Here is a 20,626-nt window from a genome sequence, read left to right as displayed (position 1 = left end):
ATTTTTTTGGTTGGAGAAAAATATGTTTAGAAAAATCCTGGAAATAAATACAATGTTTATGGGTGGAATTTTTAAAATTATGTATAAGCATTTCATTTACGCGATTTAATTGTTGATTTAGTATCCAACTGTTTACAAATTTTTCAACGATTTTCTAAATTTTATTATAATATGTCATCAATTCGCAAAGTTAATGCTGATTCATCATCAGAAAGACCGCCAAGTGGTCCGAATGGCAGTGCTGATGGGGAATCACAAGATCTTAATAAGATTTCCGAGCTTCAACGTACTAATCAAGAATTAGGACAACAGAATGACCAGCTATCAGCTGCATTAATTATTGCATCACAAACCAATCAGAAACTAGGAAAGGATTTAAATGATACTAACATGCAAGTTGCAAAGGCAGAACACGAATGTCGAAAACTTCATGCAGAAATCAAACAACTATCATCCGAAATACAAGCATATGATAATCAGTCTAACGAAATCAAGGCAAAACTTAAAAATGATCCTGAGTTTTACCAACAATTGAAAAAATATCAGGCGTTACAACAAGCAAGGGATAAAGCACAGAAGAATTTAGATCAAATACAAAAGGTTCTCTGCGATCCTAAAGATGCAATGCTTGACGAAGCTCTCCTTAATATGACAATTCGTGTGAAAACTCTTTACAGCTACAACTACGAGTTAACTGTTCTCATATCTATTCTTTACAAGCTTTTGGGAAATAACTATGACCCACAACAAGCTGCTCTTGATATACAAAATCTTGGAGAAATGAATCAAATTCTCAAAGAGTCAATTATTATGGAGAAGAATTTACAACCAGTAGATAACTCTCAGCAAGGAGAATTCGATGAACCTGCTGATGATGAAGATAATCCAGAAACTCCATCAGAATCTTACAGAAATGCAAAACCTCAAATGCCAGAAGGAACCCCAACAGGAGGACGTCATAAATCAACATCAAGAAACCAAAGCAGTCGTCAGGAATCATTAACTCCAGCACAACAAGAAGATGGAATTAATATCATCAAACAAATCTTCAAAACAATATCTCCAGAAGCAGAGATGATCGACCAAGGAAAGAATAAAGCAAATCCAACTGATCAACAACAAAATCAGGATCAAAAAGATTTGAAATCTGAAGAAAAAACACCACAAGACCAGCAAAAGTCTGATGTTCAGAAGAAAACAAGTGCTACATCAAGTAAGTCAAGGCTTCCTTCCCTCAAACCTTCGAATTCTCAAAAGAATGATGAGAATAAAAATAATGAACCAACAAGAATTGAAGAACCAGACCAAGATAAGGCTGATAATAAGTTAGACAATCAGCAGAAAGAGAAATCAGCTACTGCTTCCTCTAAACAATTGGAATCAAATAATAATGATGACGATAAGGCAAGAGAATCACAAAAGGAGATTCCAGGAGGACTTTCTGCTATATTAGGAGCAACTCTCGCTCATGGAGCTGATAAACCCGATAAAAACAACAAAGATGATCATCTTAATTCAGACAAAAAAGATCAAAATAAGGAAGAAATTTCATCGAAAGATGCAGAAAAGGATGGATCTCAGAAGAAAGATCAAGAAAAAGATGGTAAATCAGAAGGAAAAGATAAAGATAAGGATAAAGATACAATTAATCCACTTTCAGCAATTGGTTCCGGACTTGTCAAAGATCAAAACAACGAAAAAGAAACATCAACTAAATCTCAAGCAGAAGACAAACCAGGAGACAATAACAATGTTGGCAATAACAACAACAACAATGATAAAGATGATGATAAACAACAATCTAAAGATGACAAAGTCAATCAAGAAAAGCAAGATAAGCAAGATCAAGATTCATCTAAATTAGACATGAAAGGTATTGTTATTGGTGCAGTTGATAATCAAGATAAAGATAAAGATAAAGAAGAAAACAAAGAAGATAAAGACAAAGACAAAGATAAATCTAAAGATGACAAAGCAGCAAATAAATCATCTAAAGATTTAGCAGAACAATCTAAATCTGGAGATAAAGACAACGATCAATCTAAATCAGGAAATGCTGATGGATCAAAATCTACTGATTCTAATAAAGATAAAGAAGAACAAGATAAGAACAAAGATGAAAAGGGAACACTTGGCATCAAAGATTCTATTTCAGACAAGCTCACTGGAAAAGATGGAAAAGATTCAAAAGAAGGAAAAGAAGGTGAAAAAGCAGAATCTAAAGGAGACAAAGATCAATCACAGAAATCATCTAAAGATCTCAAAGGTGTCGAAAATAACGAAGATGCAAATAATGATAAATCAGCAGATAAATATAAAGAAAAAGATAAAGAAAAGAAGACAGATGAGGAAACTAAACTTAATCTTTCTGGTGCCCTTGGACAAGGCATTATCAAAGATAAGTCAACTGATGATAAGAACGACAACGAAAACAAAGATAAATCAGAAGCTGCTAAAGCATCTAAACAAGATAAAGAAGGTAAATCATCTGACAAATGCAAAGATAAACTTTCAGAATCAAACAAAGATAAAGAAAATTCAAGAGATAAGAAAGAAGGCGAAGATTCTAAGTCAGAAAACGTTGATGGCGATAAATCAGAAACAGGTAAATTAGGACTTGGTTCAGTCATCGCAGGCGGTCTCATCAAAGACAAAGATAATGAAAATGAAAAAGACAAAGAATCCGAAAACAAGAAAGATTCAGAACAAAAACAAGATAAAGACAAAGTTTCTGGCTCATCTAAAGATTTAGCTGCTGACAAAGACAAATTGAATGATAAAGAACAAGACAAAGAGAAGTCATCAGCTGCAGATAAATCCAAAGATGGCAAACAAACAGATGACAAACTTAATCTTCGTGATGCAGTTAAAGCTGATCTTGTCAAAGATAAAGAAAACAAAGAAGATGAAGCTAACAAAGGTAAAGATAATACAAAAGAAGATGACAAAGCTAATAAAGATGAAAAAGAAGGAGAAGCATCAAAAGATAAATCTAAAGATGAAGACAAGACAAAGTTTGGACTTAAAGACTCAGTTGATTCAGCACTTGCAGATAAAGAAAAAGAATCAAAAGATGGAAAGAAAGATGAAGCAAACAAATCATCAAAAGATCTTGCTAAATCTGATGAAAACAAAGATAAAGAAGATACAAAACTTGGAATCAAAGATGCACATAGAAAAGGACTTGTTGCAACAGACAAAGATGAAGAAAATAAGTCATCAAAAGCAGAAGATGAAAAAGCAAACAAATCTAACAAAGATTTATCTAAAGCAGATGAATCTAAAGATGCTGCAAACAAATCATCAAAAGACATCGCCAAATCTGGTGAAAACAAAGAAGATGAAAAGAAGGATGATTTAAGTCTCAAAGGAGCTATTGGACAAGGTTTAATCAAAGATCAGAACAAGGATGATGCAACTAAATCATCAAAAGATCTTTCTAAAGAAGATGAAAAATCAAAAGATCAAAACAAAGAAGAAGCAAACAAATCTTCAAAGGATCTTAATAAAGATGAAGATAAAGCTAATAAATCATCTAAAGACATAGGAAAAGATGATGAAAAAGCAAATAAGTCTTCTAAAGATATCAATAAAGATGATGATGAAAAGAAAGAAAACTTAAGCATCAAAGGAGCTCTCGGAGAAGGTTTAGTTAAAGACCAAAACAAAGATGAAGCAAACAAGTCATCAAAGGATCTCAATAAAGAAGAAGCAGACAAATCTTCCAAAGATGATGCCAATAAATCTTCTAAAGATATTGGTAAAGAAGATGAAAAAACAAATAAATCATCAAAGGATCTCAATAAAGAAGATGCAAACAAGTCTTCGAAAGATTTGAATAAAGAAGAAGATAAAACTAAAGATGCTGAAAAACTCGCAGTTCTTGGAGCAGTTGCTGCACTTGTTAAAGATGGAAATGAATCAAAGAAAGATAATGAAAACAAGGAAGAAAAAGGAAAAGCAGATGAAAAATCCAATGATAAACAAAAAGATGATGAAGAAAATAAAGATGAAAAAGAAAATGCTTCACTTAAAGATATCATTGGTGGAAAGCTTGTTTCTAAAGATGGCGAAAAAGATAAAGATAAATCTGAACAAAAATCTGCCGAAGATGAAAAGAACAAATTAAATAATGAAAATGATTCAAAAGATAAAGATGCAGAAAAGGATGGATCTCAGAAGAAAGATCAAGAAAAAGATGGTAAATCAGAAGGAAAAGATAAAGATAAGGATAAAGATACAATTAATCCACTTTCAGCAATTGGTTCCGGACTTGTCAAAGATCAAAACAACGAAAAAGAAACATCAACTAAATCTCAAGCAGAAGACAAACCAGGAGACAATAACAATGTTGGCAATAACAACAACAACAATGATAAAGATGATGATAAACAACAATCTAAAGATGACAAAGTCAATCAAGAAAAGCAAGATAAGCAAGATCAAGATTCATCTAAATTAGACATGAAAGGTATTGTTATTGGTGCAGTTGATAATCAAGATAAAGATAAAGATAAAGATAAAGATAAAGATAAAGATAAAGATAAAGATGACAAAGCAGCAAATAAATCATCTAAAGATTTAGCAGAACAATCTAAATCTGGAGATAAAGACAACGATCAATCTAAATCAGGAAATGCTGATGGATCAAAATCTACTGATTCTAATAAAGATAAAGAAGAACAAGATAAGAACAAAGATGAAAAGGGAACACTTGGCATCAAAGATTCTATTTCAGACAAGCTCACTGGAAAAGATGGAAAAGATTCAAAAGAAGGAAAAGAAGGTGAAAAAGCAGAATCTAAAGGAGACAAAGATCAATCACAGAAATCATCTAAAGATCTCAAAAGTGTCGAAAATAACGAAGATGCAAATAATGATAAATCAGCAGATAAATATAAAGAAAAAGATAAAGAAAAGAAGACAGATGAGGAAACTAAACTTAATCTTTCTGGTGCCCTTGGACAAGGCATTATCAAAGATAAGTCAACTGATGATAAGAACGACAACGAAAACAAAGATAAATCAGAAGCTGCTAAAGCATCTAAACAAGATAAAGAAGGTAAATCATCTGACAAATGCAAAGATAAACTTTCAGAATCAAACAAAGATAAAGAAAATTCAAGAGATAAGAAAGAAGGCGAAGATTCTAAGTCAGAAAACGTTGATGGCGATAAATCAGAAACAGGTAAATTAGGACTTGGTTCAGTCATCGCAGGCGGTCTCATCAAAGACAAAGATAATGAAAATGAAAAAGACAAAGAATCCGAAAACAAGAAAGATTCAGAACAAAAACAAGATAAAGACAAAGTTTCTGGCTCATCTAAAGATTTAGCTGCTGACAAAGACAAATTGAATGATAAAGAACAAGACAAAGAGAAGTCATCAGCTGCAGATAAATCCAAAGATGGCAAACAAACAGATGACAAACTTAATCTTCGTGATGCAGTTAAAGCTGATCTTGTCAAAGATAAAGAAAACAAAGAAGATGAAGCTAACAAAGTGAATGCTGAAAACAACGAAGGCAAGAAAGATGGAGAATCATCGAAAGATAAAGAAAGTGATAAAGATAAATCAAATCTTGGTATTGGTGGAACAATTTCTGCAGTTCTTGTCAAAGACAAAGATTCTAAACCAGAAAATGTAGAAAACGCTGAAAACCAAGAAAACAACAAAGGAAATAATGAAAACGATCTCAATATTCGTGACAAACTTGGAAACTTAAACAATGAAGATAAAAACAATGCAAATGAAAACAAAGAAGATGAAGAGAAGAACAATGCAAATCCAGAAGAACCAAAGAATGATTCGAGAAGAAGGAGAAGACGTCATGCAAGATCATCAAATGCAAAAGAAGAAGAAAATCAAGGAGATCCTTCCAAACAAGAATCAAAAGATTCAGAAACAGCAAGAAGACAAAAAGAAAACAACAACAATGTCCAAGAAAAAGAGCCAGATCAAAAAGATACCGCCAGACGTCGTCGAAGGAAAGATAAAAGCCAGAACAACACAGGAGATCCATCATTCAACGAACTCAACAACATTGTTGATGAAAAAGGACATCACCGAGTTAAAATCCGAGTTCCAAAAGAGAATGCTAAACCAGGAGAACCAGATCATGAATATGAATACGATTTCTCAGATGGCGAACCACATGAATATGATTATATCTCATACAGCGAAGATGATGAACAAGACAACAAGAAACCAGAAGATAAAGTTGTTTTAGACAAGAATGGAAAAGCAGTTTTAGACAAAAACGGAACACCATTGACCGAAAGAGATGGCAAACCAATTTTAGCCATCAATTCTAAACCTATTTACGACAAAGATGGCAAACTTTTGACAGAAAACAAAGGAAAACCATTACTTGATAAAGATGGCTCCATCATTTACGACAAGAATGGCAAGCCAATCCTCGAAACAGACTTGAAACCAATGACAGACACAAGAGGACGTCCAATGCTTTCGGAAGGCAGCCAAGTCTACGGATTGAACGGAAAACCAATCAATTGCAAGGATGGAAAACCAGTTACAGAACGTAATTTGAGGAAACTTAATGATAAAGATGGAAAACCAATCACAGACAAAGACAACAAACCGATCTTGGAAAGAGATGTCAAATTGATGACCGACAAAACAGGAAAACCAGTTTTCGACAAGAAAGGAAAACAATTGTTACAAGACAAGAATGGAAAACAAATCTTATCTAAAGTTGATGGCCAACCATTAACAAAAGAAGATTTGAATAACAAACCATTCGAAACACCAAAGAAGAAGAACAGGAAACGAAGGCGAGTTCGTGTTTTATATGTTGATGATCCTAATGCAAACGAATATGATTTTGATTATGATTACGAATTTGTTTCGGATGACGAACTCGCACATCAATTATTGTTGAACGAGACACCGACAAAAGGAGGAAATGAAAGTCCAACAGTCACTCCTAAGAAGAGGAGGAAGAGCCATGCAGTCCAAAGTCCATCAACACCATTAGGAACATCAGATCCAGTTTTCTCCGCATCTAAAGATGATACTAACGACGCATTTGATGTCAGTGAAACAGAAATTGCTGCCAATCTTAGACGGAGAAATCCATTGGCCGAATTAATTCCACAATTGAGAAAGCAAGCAGGTGACGAGAGTGAAGAAAGTTTGAAAGCAAGACACGAAGAACTTCAAAAGCAGATCAAAGCAAAAGTCAAGAAATCTAACGACTTAAGAAACCAAGTTGCTAAATTACAAGCTCCTGCGAAGAAGAAACCAAAACCAGTTCTCTCATTCAGTCGAACTAACTCAGTCTCCATCGATCCAGGGAAAGCAGTTTCCCAAGTCAAGAAGAATGTCGACAACAACAGACGAGATTTGTCTATGGTTACAGATGTCCGAGGCACAGACATTGACAACGATGATAAACAACTTCAGCGACAAATTGCAGAGTTGGAAGGTCTGCGAAGACAACAAGAAGAAATTGAAAATGTTCGTAAACAGATGCAAGATGTTGATGCTCAGATCAGAGAAGCAGCCGATGTCAAACTTCAGAAAGAAGAAAACATCCGAAAACTTCAATCCGAGTTGCAATCATTGGCCGGCGAGATTGAGAAATACGAAGAAAACAACAAGAAAGAAGTCGAAATCACTAATCAAAGATCACTCGAACTGCAAGAAGTCAACAGAAGATACAATGAAAAGAAAGCAGATTACGACCGATTGCAGAAAGAAATCTCTATCAGACAGAATCACATCAAAGATATGCAACAATATCAAGTGAGAATCGAGAAACAACTTGCTGATCTTTCAGCTCGTGTCCGTCCGGAAATCAGAACATTGCTTGATGATGTCAAGAACTCTAAGATATTGCTTGACCAGACACAAGCACAAGTCAACGAGAAGAACTCCGAAGTCTTGAAGAAGAGGAAAGAATTGTCAGAGATGCAAGATTTAGAAGAAATGAAGAGTTTCCGAGAACTTAAATTGCAGAAATCTGCATACGAGCGAAGAGCTAAGAAGTGGCAGATTCTTAAAGACTCTCCAGAACAGCTGCAGCAGATTGAAGCATACTCAGTTGCGAATGCACAAAAGAGAGAAACCGCACTTCAGCAACTTAGAGCATCGGAAGAAGAATTAATGAAGAAACAAGAAGAGAAATCCGATCTAGAACAATACGCCAAATTACTTGAAGACATGCTTACGAAACACAGATAAACTCTATTGTTAAATATATTTTTTATGGATTATTATTGTAGTTAAACATTGAATATTTTGAAATTATAATAATATCGTTTTTTATTAATGAAAAGAAGATGTTTATTAATTTGGAAGATTTTGAGTTCAAATATTTCAAATTTACATTTACTATGCAGTTTAGCTTGATTAAGATAACCAATATTAACACACAATAAAACCTTACATGCTTGAAAGATAATATTGGAACCTAATTTTATATTTTAAGGTTACTTCTGAAAAAATTTAATCCACTTTTTATGAAATGACAATTATAGGTGAATATGCCATTAGAACATTTTTCAGAAGGATGAAAATATATGTCGATAATAAAAATTCACATATTTATCATGCATTAATTGAAATAAGGTTTGTTTTTTGTTTTTAGTTTATTTATCTATGAAGATCCTTCAACAGGTATTGAGTACGATTCAGATGAGTTCAAGATCATCCGACGCGTTCCGAGCACAGTTTCAGGTGATGTTGTTATCAAGCGAAGTGTTGTCAACATTCTTGGTGGTAGCAAAGCCGATGATAGTTCTTTCTTCCCATGTCGCCAGAACATCAAGACACTCCGATTCGAGAGCTGGAGTCTCATCGAGAACATTGGCAGTTGGGTTTTTGCCAAGTCATCATTGACGAGTGCAGATTTTTCGAATTGTGATAATCTTCTGACATTATCTAATTCTCTGTTTTCTGGATGCAAATCATTGAATAAAGTTATATTTCCACCAAACATTAAACGACTTTCGAGTGGCTGTTTTTATGACACCACATCTCTCACAAGTGTTAATATTCCTGATTCTCTAGAAATTGTTGATTCGTGGTCGGGAGAAGATAGTTATATGTTTTCAAGTAATATTGCTGAATTTATACTTTCCCCAAATTCTCACTTAACCAGCATTGGAGATAGTCTTTTTGATATGGCTAAGTTAACATATTTTTATATTCCTAAAAATTTGAGTAATTTAGAACCATCATTCACAGGATGTCCGATTGATCATTTTGATATTCACCCAGAAAATCAAAAATTTAAAGTTGATAAGAATGTCATCTATACAGGTGAGAATAATGACACATTATTAATTGCTCCAGTGAGTGGTGATTTTGAAATTCCATCATTTGTGACAACAATATCAAGTGGAGCGTTCCAAAGAGCCAGACTCACTAACGTTATCATTCCTGAAAGCGTTAAAAAATTAGGTATTGTAATATTTTATCAAACCCTTCTTGTCAATTTCGTATTTCCAAGACAAATACAACATGTAACAGATAGAATGTTTGGTTATTGTGCTTCATTAACATCTGTTACCCTTACAGAGTCTATCATTACAATCGATAGTTCTGCATTTCAAAATTGTATAAATTTAGCCAAGATCGAATTACCAAACAGTTTGCAATCTATTGGTGCGAAAGCATTTATGAATTGTTATAAGTTGAATACAGTTGTTTTAAAGAAAATGAAATCACAATTGGAGAGATGGCATTCTCTGGAATAAAAAACATCAATATCACAAGTCGAAATCCATCGACCCTCATCAAGGACTTCATGATGTTCACAAACAACAGGCAATCACTCAATCTTTACTTCGGCACCGAAGAGAATGTTGATCTTGTTATTCCTAGTTCATGCACAAGCATTGGTGGTCTCACCTTTGCAGAGAAGAGTATCAACACACTTATTTTCTCTGACAACGAAAACCTTGTTATTGGTGATTCATGCTTTTCTGGTTCAAAACTCAAATCTATCTCTTTTCCATCAGGTCTCAAATCTCTTGGCAAATCGTGTTTCAACAAATGCTCTTTTCTCACATCTGTCTCTCTCGATAACACTCAGATCACGACTATCCCAGACTTTTGTTTCCAGGACTGCGTACTTCTGAACTCTATCCGCCTTCCATCAACTGTTGTCTGCATCGGCCAGTATGCATTCAGCAACTGCTATTCTATCGGTGACATTGGTATTGACAGCACTAATCTCGTGAACATCAGCCAGTATGCCTTTTACAGAAGCGGCATTTCATCATGTGGTCTTAAACCAACATTCAAAAGCATCGACAAGTACGCATTCAAAGAGAGCAATCTGACATCTCTTACCATTTCTTGCAACACTATCGAATATGAGTGTTTCAAGTCATGCATTAATCTTGAATCTGCTGCATTTGGCGAAGGTCTTATTACTATCTCAGACAACAGTTTTATTCCATAAAAAGATGAAAACGATAATACTCATTTTTGCATTGAAAATATAGTAAATAAAACTGTTGTCAAGAAAATTTTGAGATTGTCAGAATGAAGTAATTGCATCCTTAATTAGATATCTATAAAAATATATATAATTAAAAGTATAAAAAAACAAACAAATTATTTACTACTAGTTAATTATTCAACTTTTCATCAATAATTGATATTGAATGATTCAACTCCTCGATTTCTTCCTTTACCATTCGAGAAGTGATTCGTGTTGGAGGTTCGTCATCTTCCAATTTCTGTCTAGATAATCTAATAAACTCTATAGCTCTTGAAGCAACTCCCAGAGGACTCATAACTCCATTTAGAAGCATTGCATCTTGAAGTGAAGAAAATGCAGACAATGTTTTACGAACTAACTCTATTTTGTCAGTATGGATATCACATTCTTCCCTAGAACTATGTAATTCTGTCTGAATTGTTGTTAATTCTGATTTAATTGCCTGATTTTGAGATTCTTCATTTTGAATATTCTCTTGATGAACTCTTATTAGTGAAGCAAGTCTGTTATTTTCTTGGCGGAGTTGTTCTATTTGTTCTGTGCGGAGTTTGATCTGATTTGAGACATTTTCTCGTGAATCTTTTGTAATTTTGATTTCATCTTCAATTGTTTTTGAGTTTTGAAGGAGTTTCTCTATAGAAATATTTATTTTATCTATTTTTGTTCTGAGTTTCTTCTGTTCTGTCAATGAGTTTTCGTGAATTTGATGATTTAATTTTATTGTTCTCTGAAAATCACTGCGAGAAGACTGATTTGATGTATGAACTGACTTTACTTCGGTTATTTTTGAATCAATCTCTTGTATTGTTGTCAATAACTCAGTACTTTCGGAATTATATTTTTCAATTTCGATTTTTGATTCATCTTTGATCTTAGAAAGTTGTGCTTCTACATCTTCAAGAGCTTTTATCAAGGGTTTCTCATCATCAAGTAATCTATGGTAAGTGGCTGTTAATTTTCCTAATTTTGTACGAAGTTTCGTTTTAATTTCACTTCTTCTCTCATGCGATTGGTCATTAATATTACGTATTTCTGATAGCTGTTGTCTTTTTGAATCCAAAACACTTAAAAGTTCTTGTTTTTTTGCTTCTTTTTCATCAACTCTGATTTTTAATGAGTTAATGCAAGGAGTTAAGTCGTCGATCGAATTTTGTAGTTGAATAGCTTTGGATGATGAAGATGCTATTGTACTGTTTAATGTTTTCATTATTTTTTGGAATTCGTTATCGTGAGCTTCAATTGATTTTTCGAGATCATTGATCGCAGTTTGTAATGATTGCCTTGTCTGTGTGTTTGATTTCATTTCTTCGGTCAATTTATTCTTTTCTGTTAATATTTTGATATCATCTTCAATTGTAATTTTAACTTCTTGTAAATCTTTGTGAGGATATTGCTTGACCTTGTTAAAATACTTCATAAATGTTTCAATGTTATCTTTTCTTTGTTGTAATTGTTGTTGGTTATACGTTGGATTTCGGCGTATTAGTGTAAGTTCGTTTCTCAAATCGAAGTTAATTCGCATTTGATCATGAAACACTCCAAAAAACTCTTGTAATAAGTTAAACGCCGGATCATTTTTGCGAGTATTATAATGGCTTTTAATATACTGCGAAATACTTTCAGTTTGATTGAATATGTCTGAAGAATATGATGATTTTGAGGCACTCCGTGGGTTCTTCCCGTCGTATGAAACAGATGAATAATTCATAGATTGGAGCGCGTCACGTTTTTGGGCGGGAATTTGTTGACCGTTTATTTATGCGAAGTCTAAATTTTATAGACTATAGTGTACATATCGATCACAAAGGTGAAAATGAATACCATCATTAAGATATTTATTATGATTTTTAGAAATTAAAGATGGAAATGGAATTACTTGGAGTATCTACGTGATATATTTCTAAACACACTGCGAATATAAAGTCAGTATTTACATTAGATGTTAATTTGGGATTTATTCAGATATCTATATCAAATCCGTTAAATTTGAAATTATCCTAATGACATTCAGTAATTTTTTATGAAAATAATATACAAAAATAAGTGATTTGATAAGATGAATATTTCCCTTTTTACATGCATCAAGAAATACATTATATTTTTGCTCTTTTTACATTTCCCAAAATCATTCTTCACAAGTATTTGACATCATTTCTCGATCACCTCCAGCAGAAAGTTCTTCAAAGGTTTTGTAAACACTCTCAAAATCACTAGATTCCTTAAATACTGAGATTATATTTAAAATATCTCTCGAATGATTGCTTTTTTTCTTTGGATTGATTATTTTGAATTTGAATAAATAAGGATATTCTCATTTTTCTACAAGTCCATTTATGTTAGTGATTTTATATTGATATATGATGATATAAGATATTCATTATCTAAAGAATAAAACAAAAATAAGATGATATTTTATGTAAATCATTTTTACTTGGATTTAAATGAGATTTTTTAGCGTATTTATATTTTTGCATCATGTGAAAGAAGAATTTGTTCAATTTTTGTTTCTCCAAGAGTCTTCGCAATACTAAGAGGTGTAATGTCCGAATTGTCCCTTGCATTGACATCAGCACCGTGTGAAATAAGGAATTCAACAGTTTTTTCATTCCTTACATCAACTGAATAATGGAGTGCAGTTTTTCCACTTAAATCCTTTTTATTTATATTTGCACCACATAAAACAGCACCTCGAACTCTTTCTTGGTAATTATTAACAGATGCAATAATGAGATATGTTCTTCCTTTATCATCAACTACTTCAATATCAGAACCTTTTGAAATGAGGTATTTTGCTGAAGCATAACAACCTTTATTTAATGCATATTGGAGCGGTGATCCAAATGGGTCTATATTTACTTGGATATCAGCACCCAAATGAATCATATATTCGCAAACAAATGGGTTATCAAACAAAATTGATGGATAAAGGCAATCATTGATATCGGTAATGTAATCTAAATGCACTATAAATGCTTGAATATTGTTATTATCATAGCAAGCTGGTATATCGATATACATTCCATATTCATTGATCAAATATGAAATAAAATCAATGTTATGGGAAATAATGGCATATTGCATGAAATCCTGGGAAAGCTTCTTTTTATCATCCTCGGTAAAAACTTTCAAACATTCCATCATGATCTCCTGACTTCCTCCTAAAAATGATAATTCAATACATGTTTCTGAAACTTCCGCTTTGAATTCTGATCTTAAAAGTTTGAAACAATCAACTGCTCCATGGTAACAGCATACTTCAAGAAATGAAATATTATGTCTTGGATAAAATTTACTGCTGAGTTTTTGATTTTTATCGAAACCGTCTTGTACAAAGATTGATGAGAGTAATTTATCACCATTGTTCATAATTGCTCCATAAGATGAATATTTATCATGAATTTCAATTGAATAACCTTTAGATTCGAAAATATCGAAACAATTTTTCGTATCTTCACGTAAAACAAACCCGTATTCTTTGTAAAAAAATATAATCAAACAAGGAATTAACACGTTCAACTTGTTTTGGATGATATTCATCATAAATCTTTTTGCTAAGCTTTATATATGATTTGAAGTAACGATTACGATGTTTTGCACATTTGCTGATAATTTCAATCATTCTTTCTGGAGAGTACTCTTCAGTATCAATAAGAACTGATTTGATCTTTTGGAAAAAAGCGTTGATTTCGTCATCACTACTGATCTTGAGCAGGTATAGAGAATTCAGAACTTCGGCGCTATCTTTAATGAACTCTTTAATATCCTTGTTCATTATGAAATGTGAAGTCAAAGTTAGGTGACCAAAAATTGATACGAGATTATTTCTCTGATAAAGTGTATACATATTTGTAATAATTTTGATAAAGTCAAATAATGTTTTCAAATTTTCTTGAAGTTTTCTAACAATATTTTTGTACATCTGTACACTATATAACTATGTGGTTCATACGCAATACATATTATGCTAATGGGTAGTATCTTTACATGAGGAATCTTATACCATCCAATAAATTAACGTTGATGTATCATGTGGGTCAATGTTTATAAGTCTATATCATTTTTAATATACTAGTGTGACTCATTTTGGAAAATAATAATGATTTTGTCTACTTTTATTTTTTTTAACTTTATGACTCAAAAACAAAGGTACAAACTATCAAGCCAATTAAAATTTAACTATGATGATATCAGTGAATGTACAAAAAATGTTTCGGAAGCATTAAACATGATTATTAAGCATCGAACAAAAGAAATAAATTTTATGATCTTGGCAAAATCGTTTTATTCAATACTTTCGTGCGGAGATGTCATTGACTACATGAACAAAGTTAATGATATGATTAGAGAAACAGTCACAAACATTTATCTTGAAGCAAAAAAGCCAGAATCAGAAACAGTAGTTTCATATCTTGAATTTCTTTCATCAATATACGATTCCTATTCTTATTTCATGCGTCACACTACGGCAATTTTTTCTCCATTTGAAACTCAATTAAATCAATACAACTGTAAAATTCAATTTTTCCAAGATAATCTTGGTACACTCATCGATACTCTCAAAAAGGAAAAGATTATGAACAATTTTGCAAAGTGCTACGTTGATCATATCTTTAATATCGTTAAAACAACTACTGTTAACGATATAGAGAATGATGAACGTCTTAATATTATTTACAAACTCAAAAGTATGCTGAAATTGATCGCTTCTTCTCAAATTGAAATAATAAAATTTGAAATCAGAGAAAATTTACCAAAATTCCTTCTGGAATGGATCGAAACACAAGGATTACCTACTAATCTTGACGAAAATACGGAATCTCTTGATGAAGAATTAGCAGAAAACCAAGATGATTTAGATGACCAATTAATGGCTACAGTGAAAGCATATCCTGATGCATGTTACAATATATTGAAGATTTTAGATATAGCGATAAGTAGATCAATTGATCCGGAAACAGGAAATGAAACAATAAATTTTGCAACTGAATTTTTCTTAGATTTAGGCAGAATGTACACTCACGAGATACTTAGATCAGTATCTATGTTTTGTTTGGCACGTGATAAAGACACAATTGAAGAATTATGTGGAATTTTCAACAAAAAATGTCAATTAAAACCAAAAATTGCAGAAATTGTTGGTAAAATGATAGTTAATGAACCGCAGGAGTTTAGTAATATGTGTGAAGTTGTTAATTTCTATGATTTATTGTTAAATACCATTTTTGTTGGAGATAATAGTTTAATTGAAGCAATTTCTATGTATGTGAACGTTGATACGAAAGAATTGATCAATAAACTTAATATGGAATTCCATCAAATACTATTCCAAGGTGGAAGTATCGCTGATTATAGTGGAATTTTAAAATACATGTATTCAAAGGATGATTTTGTATTTGATTATGCAGGATTATGCGTACAAAGGTTCCTTATTAATGGAACTAAGCAATTACCTGCAGAAATGGCTGCAAAATCCGTAATTGCGAACTCATCTCTTGTATTTAGCCAAACAATCTCTTTAATTACCCAAATAATTGATGGAAAGATGAAATCAGATGAAATGGGATTCCCCAATGTCCTTATTCTTTCTACTACTCATTGGCCATTTAAATCTGCTTATTCGAAACCGAAATTTCTCAGAGCAATCACTGATCCAATAGAAATAAGGTATAAGCAGATGTTTCCACAGAATACCATCACTTTTCCAACGAATTATTGGTACATAACTGTTAGATATGAAGGCAAGAAATGTCTTTTGAGTGGAACAGGACCACAAATAGAGATTTTGCTTGCTTTTAATAGTAATCAGTTTATTACTTCTTCAATGTTTAATCCTGAAATACCTGCTGCACTTTCTTTCACTGCAATTGACTCATTGACTGATCAATCATGCGAACTATTGAGAAAAGCAGGAGAAATGTACTTCCTTAAAACAGATTTTACTCCTGCATCAAATATAATTCATCTGCCAATTCCTAAGGAATACGAAGACGAAGAATCAAAGAAACTATTCGTTGATAGAGATAGAATTATAAATGCTGCAATCTGTAGAATAATGAAACATGAAAAGACAATGTTTGAAAAGGATCTTTGGAATAGAGTTTATATTGAATTGTCTCAAAAATTCCCATTAACTAGAAGCGACTTCTCAAAGAATTTAGCCCTGGCAATTTCTCAAGGCTACGTAGAGAGAAAGACAGAAGTAACTCTTGTATATATAGAATAAAGTGTATATTGTTAATATTATTCAAATTTAAATCCTTCTAAAAACATATAAACTATTGAAGCATTTTCTTTGGGGAATTATTATTGTTGTTTGGTGGTTTTTGACAGCAATTCGAATTTTGTCACTTTTCCAGAAGACAATAAAACATCCTCTTTTCTTTCGCAGAAATTTTCGGTATTGCATTTATTGAGCTAGGATAGAAGCTTATGCTTCTGATAATCGATTCTAGAAATGGCATTTTTATGAGGAAGATGTTTTGACACTTGTGTGCTATAGTTGGCAGCGTTTCATAGTTACCAATTTCTCTGCATAGTATATCTTATATTTTTCCCTGTTTAGTACCATTCTGATAGTAAATCTTGTTTACTTTTAGAACACTGGAATAAAAAATGTTATAAATATAATAAAAATACGTAAATCTTTAGATTAAATATGAACTGGCTCAAAAATTAAATAAAAATTGAGCATATAATAAACTATTCAAAACATCATCGGGCCACATCCAAGGGATAGGCCTGGTAATGGTTTGCGATTCAGCAAATTGGAAACGTCCCAAATTGCTGGAAGGGAGTTTGGCCTGTCTTGAACAGGTGGGCATTCGGAGTCAGAATGCTTGGTATTATCCTCTGCAAACTGAATGCTCAATATTGCAGGGAAATTTGACATGGCGTTTGTAGGATCTACGAGTCTTCTTACGCACCATTGTCTTGGGTTGATAAAAGCGTTATCGAAATTCGAACCGATCTGAGAGAAAATAGTTTGGAAATCTTGGATTGGTCTCGAGATGGCATATCCCAGCTTCTGGAAGCAGCCATTCATGCAAGACTTTGAGCGGCACATTAAGTGCTTCAGTCTTGATGTATTGATGAGCAACGAATCGATTCCGAATTCGATACCGCAAAGTAAACCTCTGTAGGTATCGTAAGAATCGCCCTTGTAAATGAATCTATGGATCAATGAGATGTGTTTGGCAAATGTTGAAAGACCAAGGTTGCGCTTATTCCTATCATCTGAATATTGGAAATACTGAACAAGACGCATGTATTCCATTTGGTCCTGGTAAGAAAGCCTGATGAGGAAAGGGTCGGTGCCTTGGAGTTTTGGTGGGGGTAAAGCTGGGTCTTGATACATTAATTTGAAAAAAGTATTCAAATAGAGCCATCGTTTTGAAATTGAAGATTAATTCACTATTCAAAAAGTTGTTGGAGAAATCCATTATCTCGAGTATTCTGATTCAAATATAGATGCTGAATATTTTTCACCGAATTTCTATTATTATTCTTTGAATACGTTTTGTAGAGTTAATTGTAGGGATGCGTTAAACACGCCATTTGACCGGGCGTACATTTTTTTTTGTTCGCCCAAAAATTTCGCCATTTGAGAAATTCAAAAATTAAAAATAAAATTTTAATCTTGATTTTTTTATTTTCGTGATTTTTTTGAAACTTACATAAGCGATGAAATACTTTTTTTAAGTAATCGTTTAATATATAAATATATCTTAATAAATTTAATTCCTTAAGGTAGAGCGTGTTCAAATTTAAAATTTCATACAATATTTTCTTAATAGCGTATTTTTCTGAGGTCGCCCAAATAAAGGCGAATTCAAAATTGAGAACTCCAAGGCGTATGGCGAGTATTCAAAAAGTACGCCACTTACAAAATATTGAATGTGGATTATCAATTTTTTGGCGTGTTCAATTTCAAATTTTGATATTTATGTTTATTTTATTCAGTATAATGCTAAGAATTAAAATATAAAATTCATAGATTTTTTTCTTTGAAAATATTTTACATTTTTATTAGACCACTCCTAGACTAGTCATCAGGTTATCCTCAGATCATCCTCAGACTACTCCTTAGACCCCTCCTCATCAGACTACTCCTCAGATCTTCCTCATAAGACTCCTCCTCAGATCTTCCTCCTGAGACTACTCTTCAGACTACTCCTTAGAGTCCTCCTCATCAGACTAGTCCTCAGATCTTCCTCATAAGACTCCTCCTCAGATCTTCCTCCTGAGACTACTCTTCAGACTACTCATTAGACCCCTCCTCATCAAACTAGTCCTGAGACTAGTCCTCAGACTACTCCTGAAACTACTCCTCAGACTACTCCTGAAACTACTCCTCAGACTACTCCTGAAACTACTCCTCAGATTATCCTCAAACTACTCCTCAGTCTAATCCTCAGACTCCTCCTCAGATTATCCTCAAACTACTTCTCGGTCTAATCCTCAGACTCCTCCTCAGATTATGATCAGATTATCCTCAAACTCCTCAGATTATCCTCAGACTCCTCCTCAAACTCCTCAGTCTAATCCTCAGACTCCTCCTCAGATTATCCTCAAACTCCTCAGACTACTCCTCAAACTCCTCAGACTACTCCTCAAACTCCTCAGATTATCCTCAAACTCCTCAGACTACTCCTCAAACTCCTCAAATTATCCTCAGACAACTCCTGAAACTACTCCTCAGACAACTCCTCAGATTATCCTCAAACTCTTCAGATTATCCTCAAACTCCTCAGACTACTCCTCAAACTACTCCTCAAACTCCTCAGATTATCATCAAACTCCTCAAACTACTCCTCAGACTACTCCTCAAACTCCTCAGATTATCATCAAACTCCTCAAACTACTCCTCGGTCTAATCCTCAAAGTCCTCAGATTATCATCAAACTCCTCAAACTACCCCTCGGTCTAATCCTCAGACTCCTCCTCAGATTATCCTCAGATTATCACTTTACATATATATATCGATAACTAAATAATTACTTATTATACTTTCTTTCTACGTTTAATGATGAAAAGAGAAAGAGGAGTAAAAAGAGGAAAGAGAAAAGAAAGAGAGAGAAAGAAAAAAAAAGAGAAAGAAAGAAAAAAAAAGGACGGCGATAATTTTGTATTGTTTTGTTATTCGGCCGAATGGCGGGTACGAAGTAGCCGCCATTCGGCCCCAAAAATGGCGTATTATTCTATTTTTAAACGGTCATGGCGTAAAACCGTCGCATCCCTATTAATTGAAAATTTTGTTATTGACTGCCCGACCATTCAGTCAAATCATATGCTTGGAGAACGAGTGAATTTTTAATAAATGATTATATATGTATATTTTCGATTCCTATGAAACATTTTCTTTTGATTCACCAAATTTCTATAAAAAATTTGGATATATCGTTCAGACTGAATGCAAATGCATAGATATTCTTTACATGTAATATTTTATGACCTAATTTCGCATTTAAACAGAAATCACATTTCGTAAAAAATTTCAGACAATAAAAATGCTTCCAAACTACTTCGATAAAAGGGACTTTGGGATTTATAGATATCTCAATCACTTCTTTTAATTCAACTCATAAAATCGATCGCAGGATGATAAATTTTACTGACATATTATTGTTTCACTAAATATTTCATCAAAATTCTTAATGAGGAGTAATTTTCCATTCAGATCCTCATTTAAGGCCACGAAATATTATGGTTGAACTATCACTGATGATATAACCATAGATCCCAAAAGTAAAGCTTACAAATAGACAACATTCGTGAATTTGATAGATTCTTGTTGGATAAATTGAAATTCCGGCAAATAATTAATACAAAACAAATTGATGGGGTAAATATATTTGTTTCGAGTCATACAAAGGCATAAAATTTGTAGTTTCCATTCAATCCTTGATTTATGCCTATGAATATGATAGTGGGATGAAAATTTTCAAAATTATTAATTAAATTAATGTTTTGCCTCATTAACTTATTCAAATTGGGGATTACGCTCTTATTTTTATACTCCATTGGCATATTTATTAGCTTGATAAAATGATAGGAAAAAAAATCTGCTCAGTAATCTCTATATGCTCCTGAGGTGCTGCTTTCTATCATTTGTATCTGCCATCATCTAGCTGTATATATTTTGTTATTCTTGAT

The 20,626-nt window shown here is 32.9% G+C and overlaps 8 protein-coding genes across 8 annotated transcripts; 4 read left to right on the top strand and 4 right to left on the bottom strand.

Moving 5' to 3' along the window:
* Nucleotides 1–148: 148 nt before the first annotated feature.
* Nucleotides 149–8,264, top strand: TVAGG3_0044010 (uncharacterized protein; the record flags this gene model as incomplete). The annotated part of the gene is made up of 1 exon (XM_001306605.1): nt 172–8,205. The coding sequence occupies one exon, from the start codon at nt 172–174 to the stop codon at nt 8,203–8,205; it is 8,034 nt and encodes a 2,677-aa protein (XP_001306606.1).
* A 356-nt stretch (nt 8,265–8,620) lies between these two features.
* TVAGG3_0044000 (uncharacterized protein) lies at nt 8,621–8,962 on the bottom strand (the record flags this gene model as incomplete). Its single annotated transcript, XM_001306606.1, has 1 exon — nt 8,621–8,962. The coding sequence occupies one exon, from the start codon at nt 8,960–8,962 to the stop codon at nt 8,621–8,623; it is 342 nt and encodes a 113-aa protein (XP_001306607.1).
* Nucleotides 8,963–9,498: 536 nt separating this feature from the next.
* On the top strand, nt 9,499–10,432 carry TVAGG3_0043990 (uncharacterized protein; the record flags this gene model as incomplete). Its single annotated transcript, XM_001306607.2, has 1 exon — nt 9,704–10,432. One exon carries the CDS (start codon nt 9,704–9,706, stop codon nt 10,430–10,432), a length of 729 nt encoding a protein of 242 aa, XP_001306608.1.
* Nucleotides 10,433–10,564: 132 nt separating this feature from the next.
* TVAGG3_0043980 (uncharacterized protein) lies at nt 10,565–12,195 on the bottom strand (the record flags this gene model as incomplete). The annotated part of the gene is made up of 1 exon (XM_001306608.1): nt 10,602–11,996. The coding sequence occupies one exon, from the start codon at nt 11,994–11,996 to the stop codon at nt 10,602–10,604; it is 1,395 nt and encodes a 464-aa protein (XP_001306609.1).
* A 618-nt stretch (nt 12,196–12,813) lies between these two features.
* Nucleotides 12,814–14,376, bottom strand: TVAGG3_0043970 (protein ubiquitination; the record flags this gene model as incomplete). Its single annotated transcript, XM_001306609.1, has 1 exon — nt 12,935–13,840. The coding sequence occupies one exon, from the start codon at nt 13,838–13,840 to the stop codon at nt 12,935–12,937; it is 906 nt and encodes a 301-aa protein (XP_001306610.1).
* A 143-nt stretch (nt 14,377–14,519) lies between these two features.
* TVAGG3_0043960 (Cullin family) lies at nt 14,520–16,757 on the top strand (the record flags this gene model as incomplete). The annotated part of the gene is made up of 1 exon (XM_001306610.1): nt 14,604–16,697. One exon carries the CDS (start codon nt 14,604–14,606, stop codon nt 16,695–16,697), a length of 2,094 nt encoding a protein of 697 aa, XP_001306611.1.
* Nucleotides 16,758–17,098: 341 nt separating this feature from the next.
* TVAGG3_0043950 (transcription-initiator DNA-binding domain ibd family) lies at nt 17,099–18,067 on the bottom strand (the record flags this gene model as incomplete). Its single annotated transcript, XM_001306611.1, has 1 exon — nt 17,178–17,828. The coding sequence occupies one exon, from the start codon at nt 17,826–17,828 to the stop codon at nt 17,178–17,180; it is 651 nt and encodes a 216-aa protein (XP_001306612.1).
* Nucleotides 18,068–18,505: 438 nt separating this feature from the next.
* Nucleotides 18,506–20,290, top strand: TVAGG3_0043940 (uncharacterized protein; the record flags this gene model as incomplete). Its single annotated transcript, XM_001306612.1, has 1 exon — nt 18,951–19,400. One exon carries the CDS (start codon nt 18,951–18,953, stop codon nt 19,398–19,400), a length of 450 nt encoding a protein of 149 aa, XP_001306613.1.
* Between the last annotated feature and the right edge of the window lie 336 nt (nt 20,291–20,626).

The sequence above is a fragment of the Trichomonas vaginalis genome, chromosome IV (genome assembly GCF_026262505.1).
Source record: "Trichomonas vaginalis G3 chromosome IV, whole genome shotgun sequence".
Classification (NCBI taxonomy): domain Eukaryota; phylum Parabasalia; order Trichomonadida; family Trichomonadidae; genus Trichomonas; species Trichomonas vaginalis.
The sequence above is the reverse complement of the archived record's forward strand: the minus strand, read 5'-3'. Positions and strand labels throughout refer to the sequence as shown.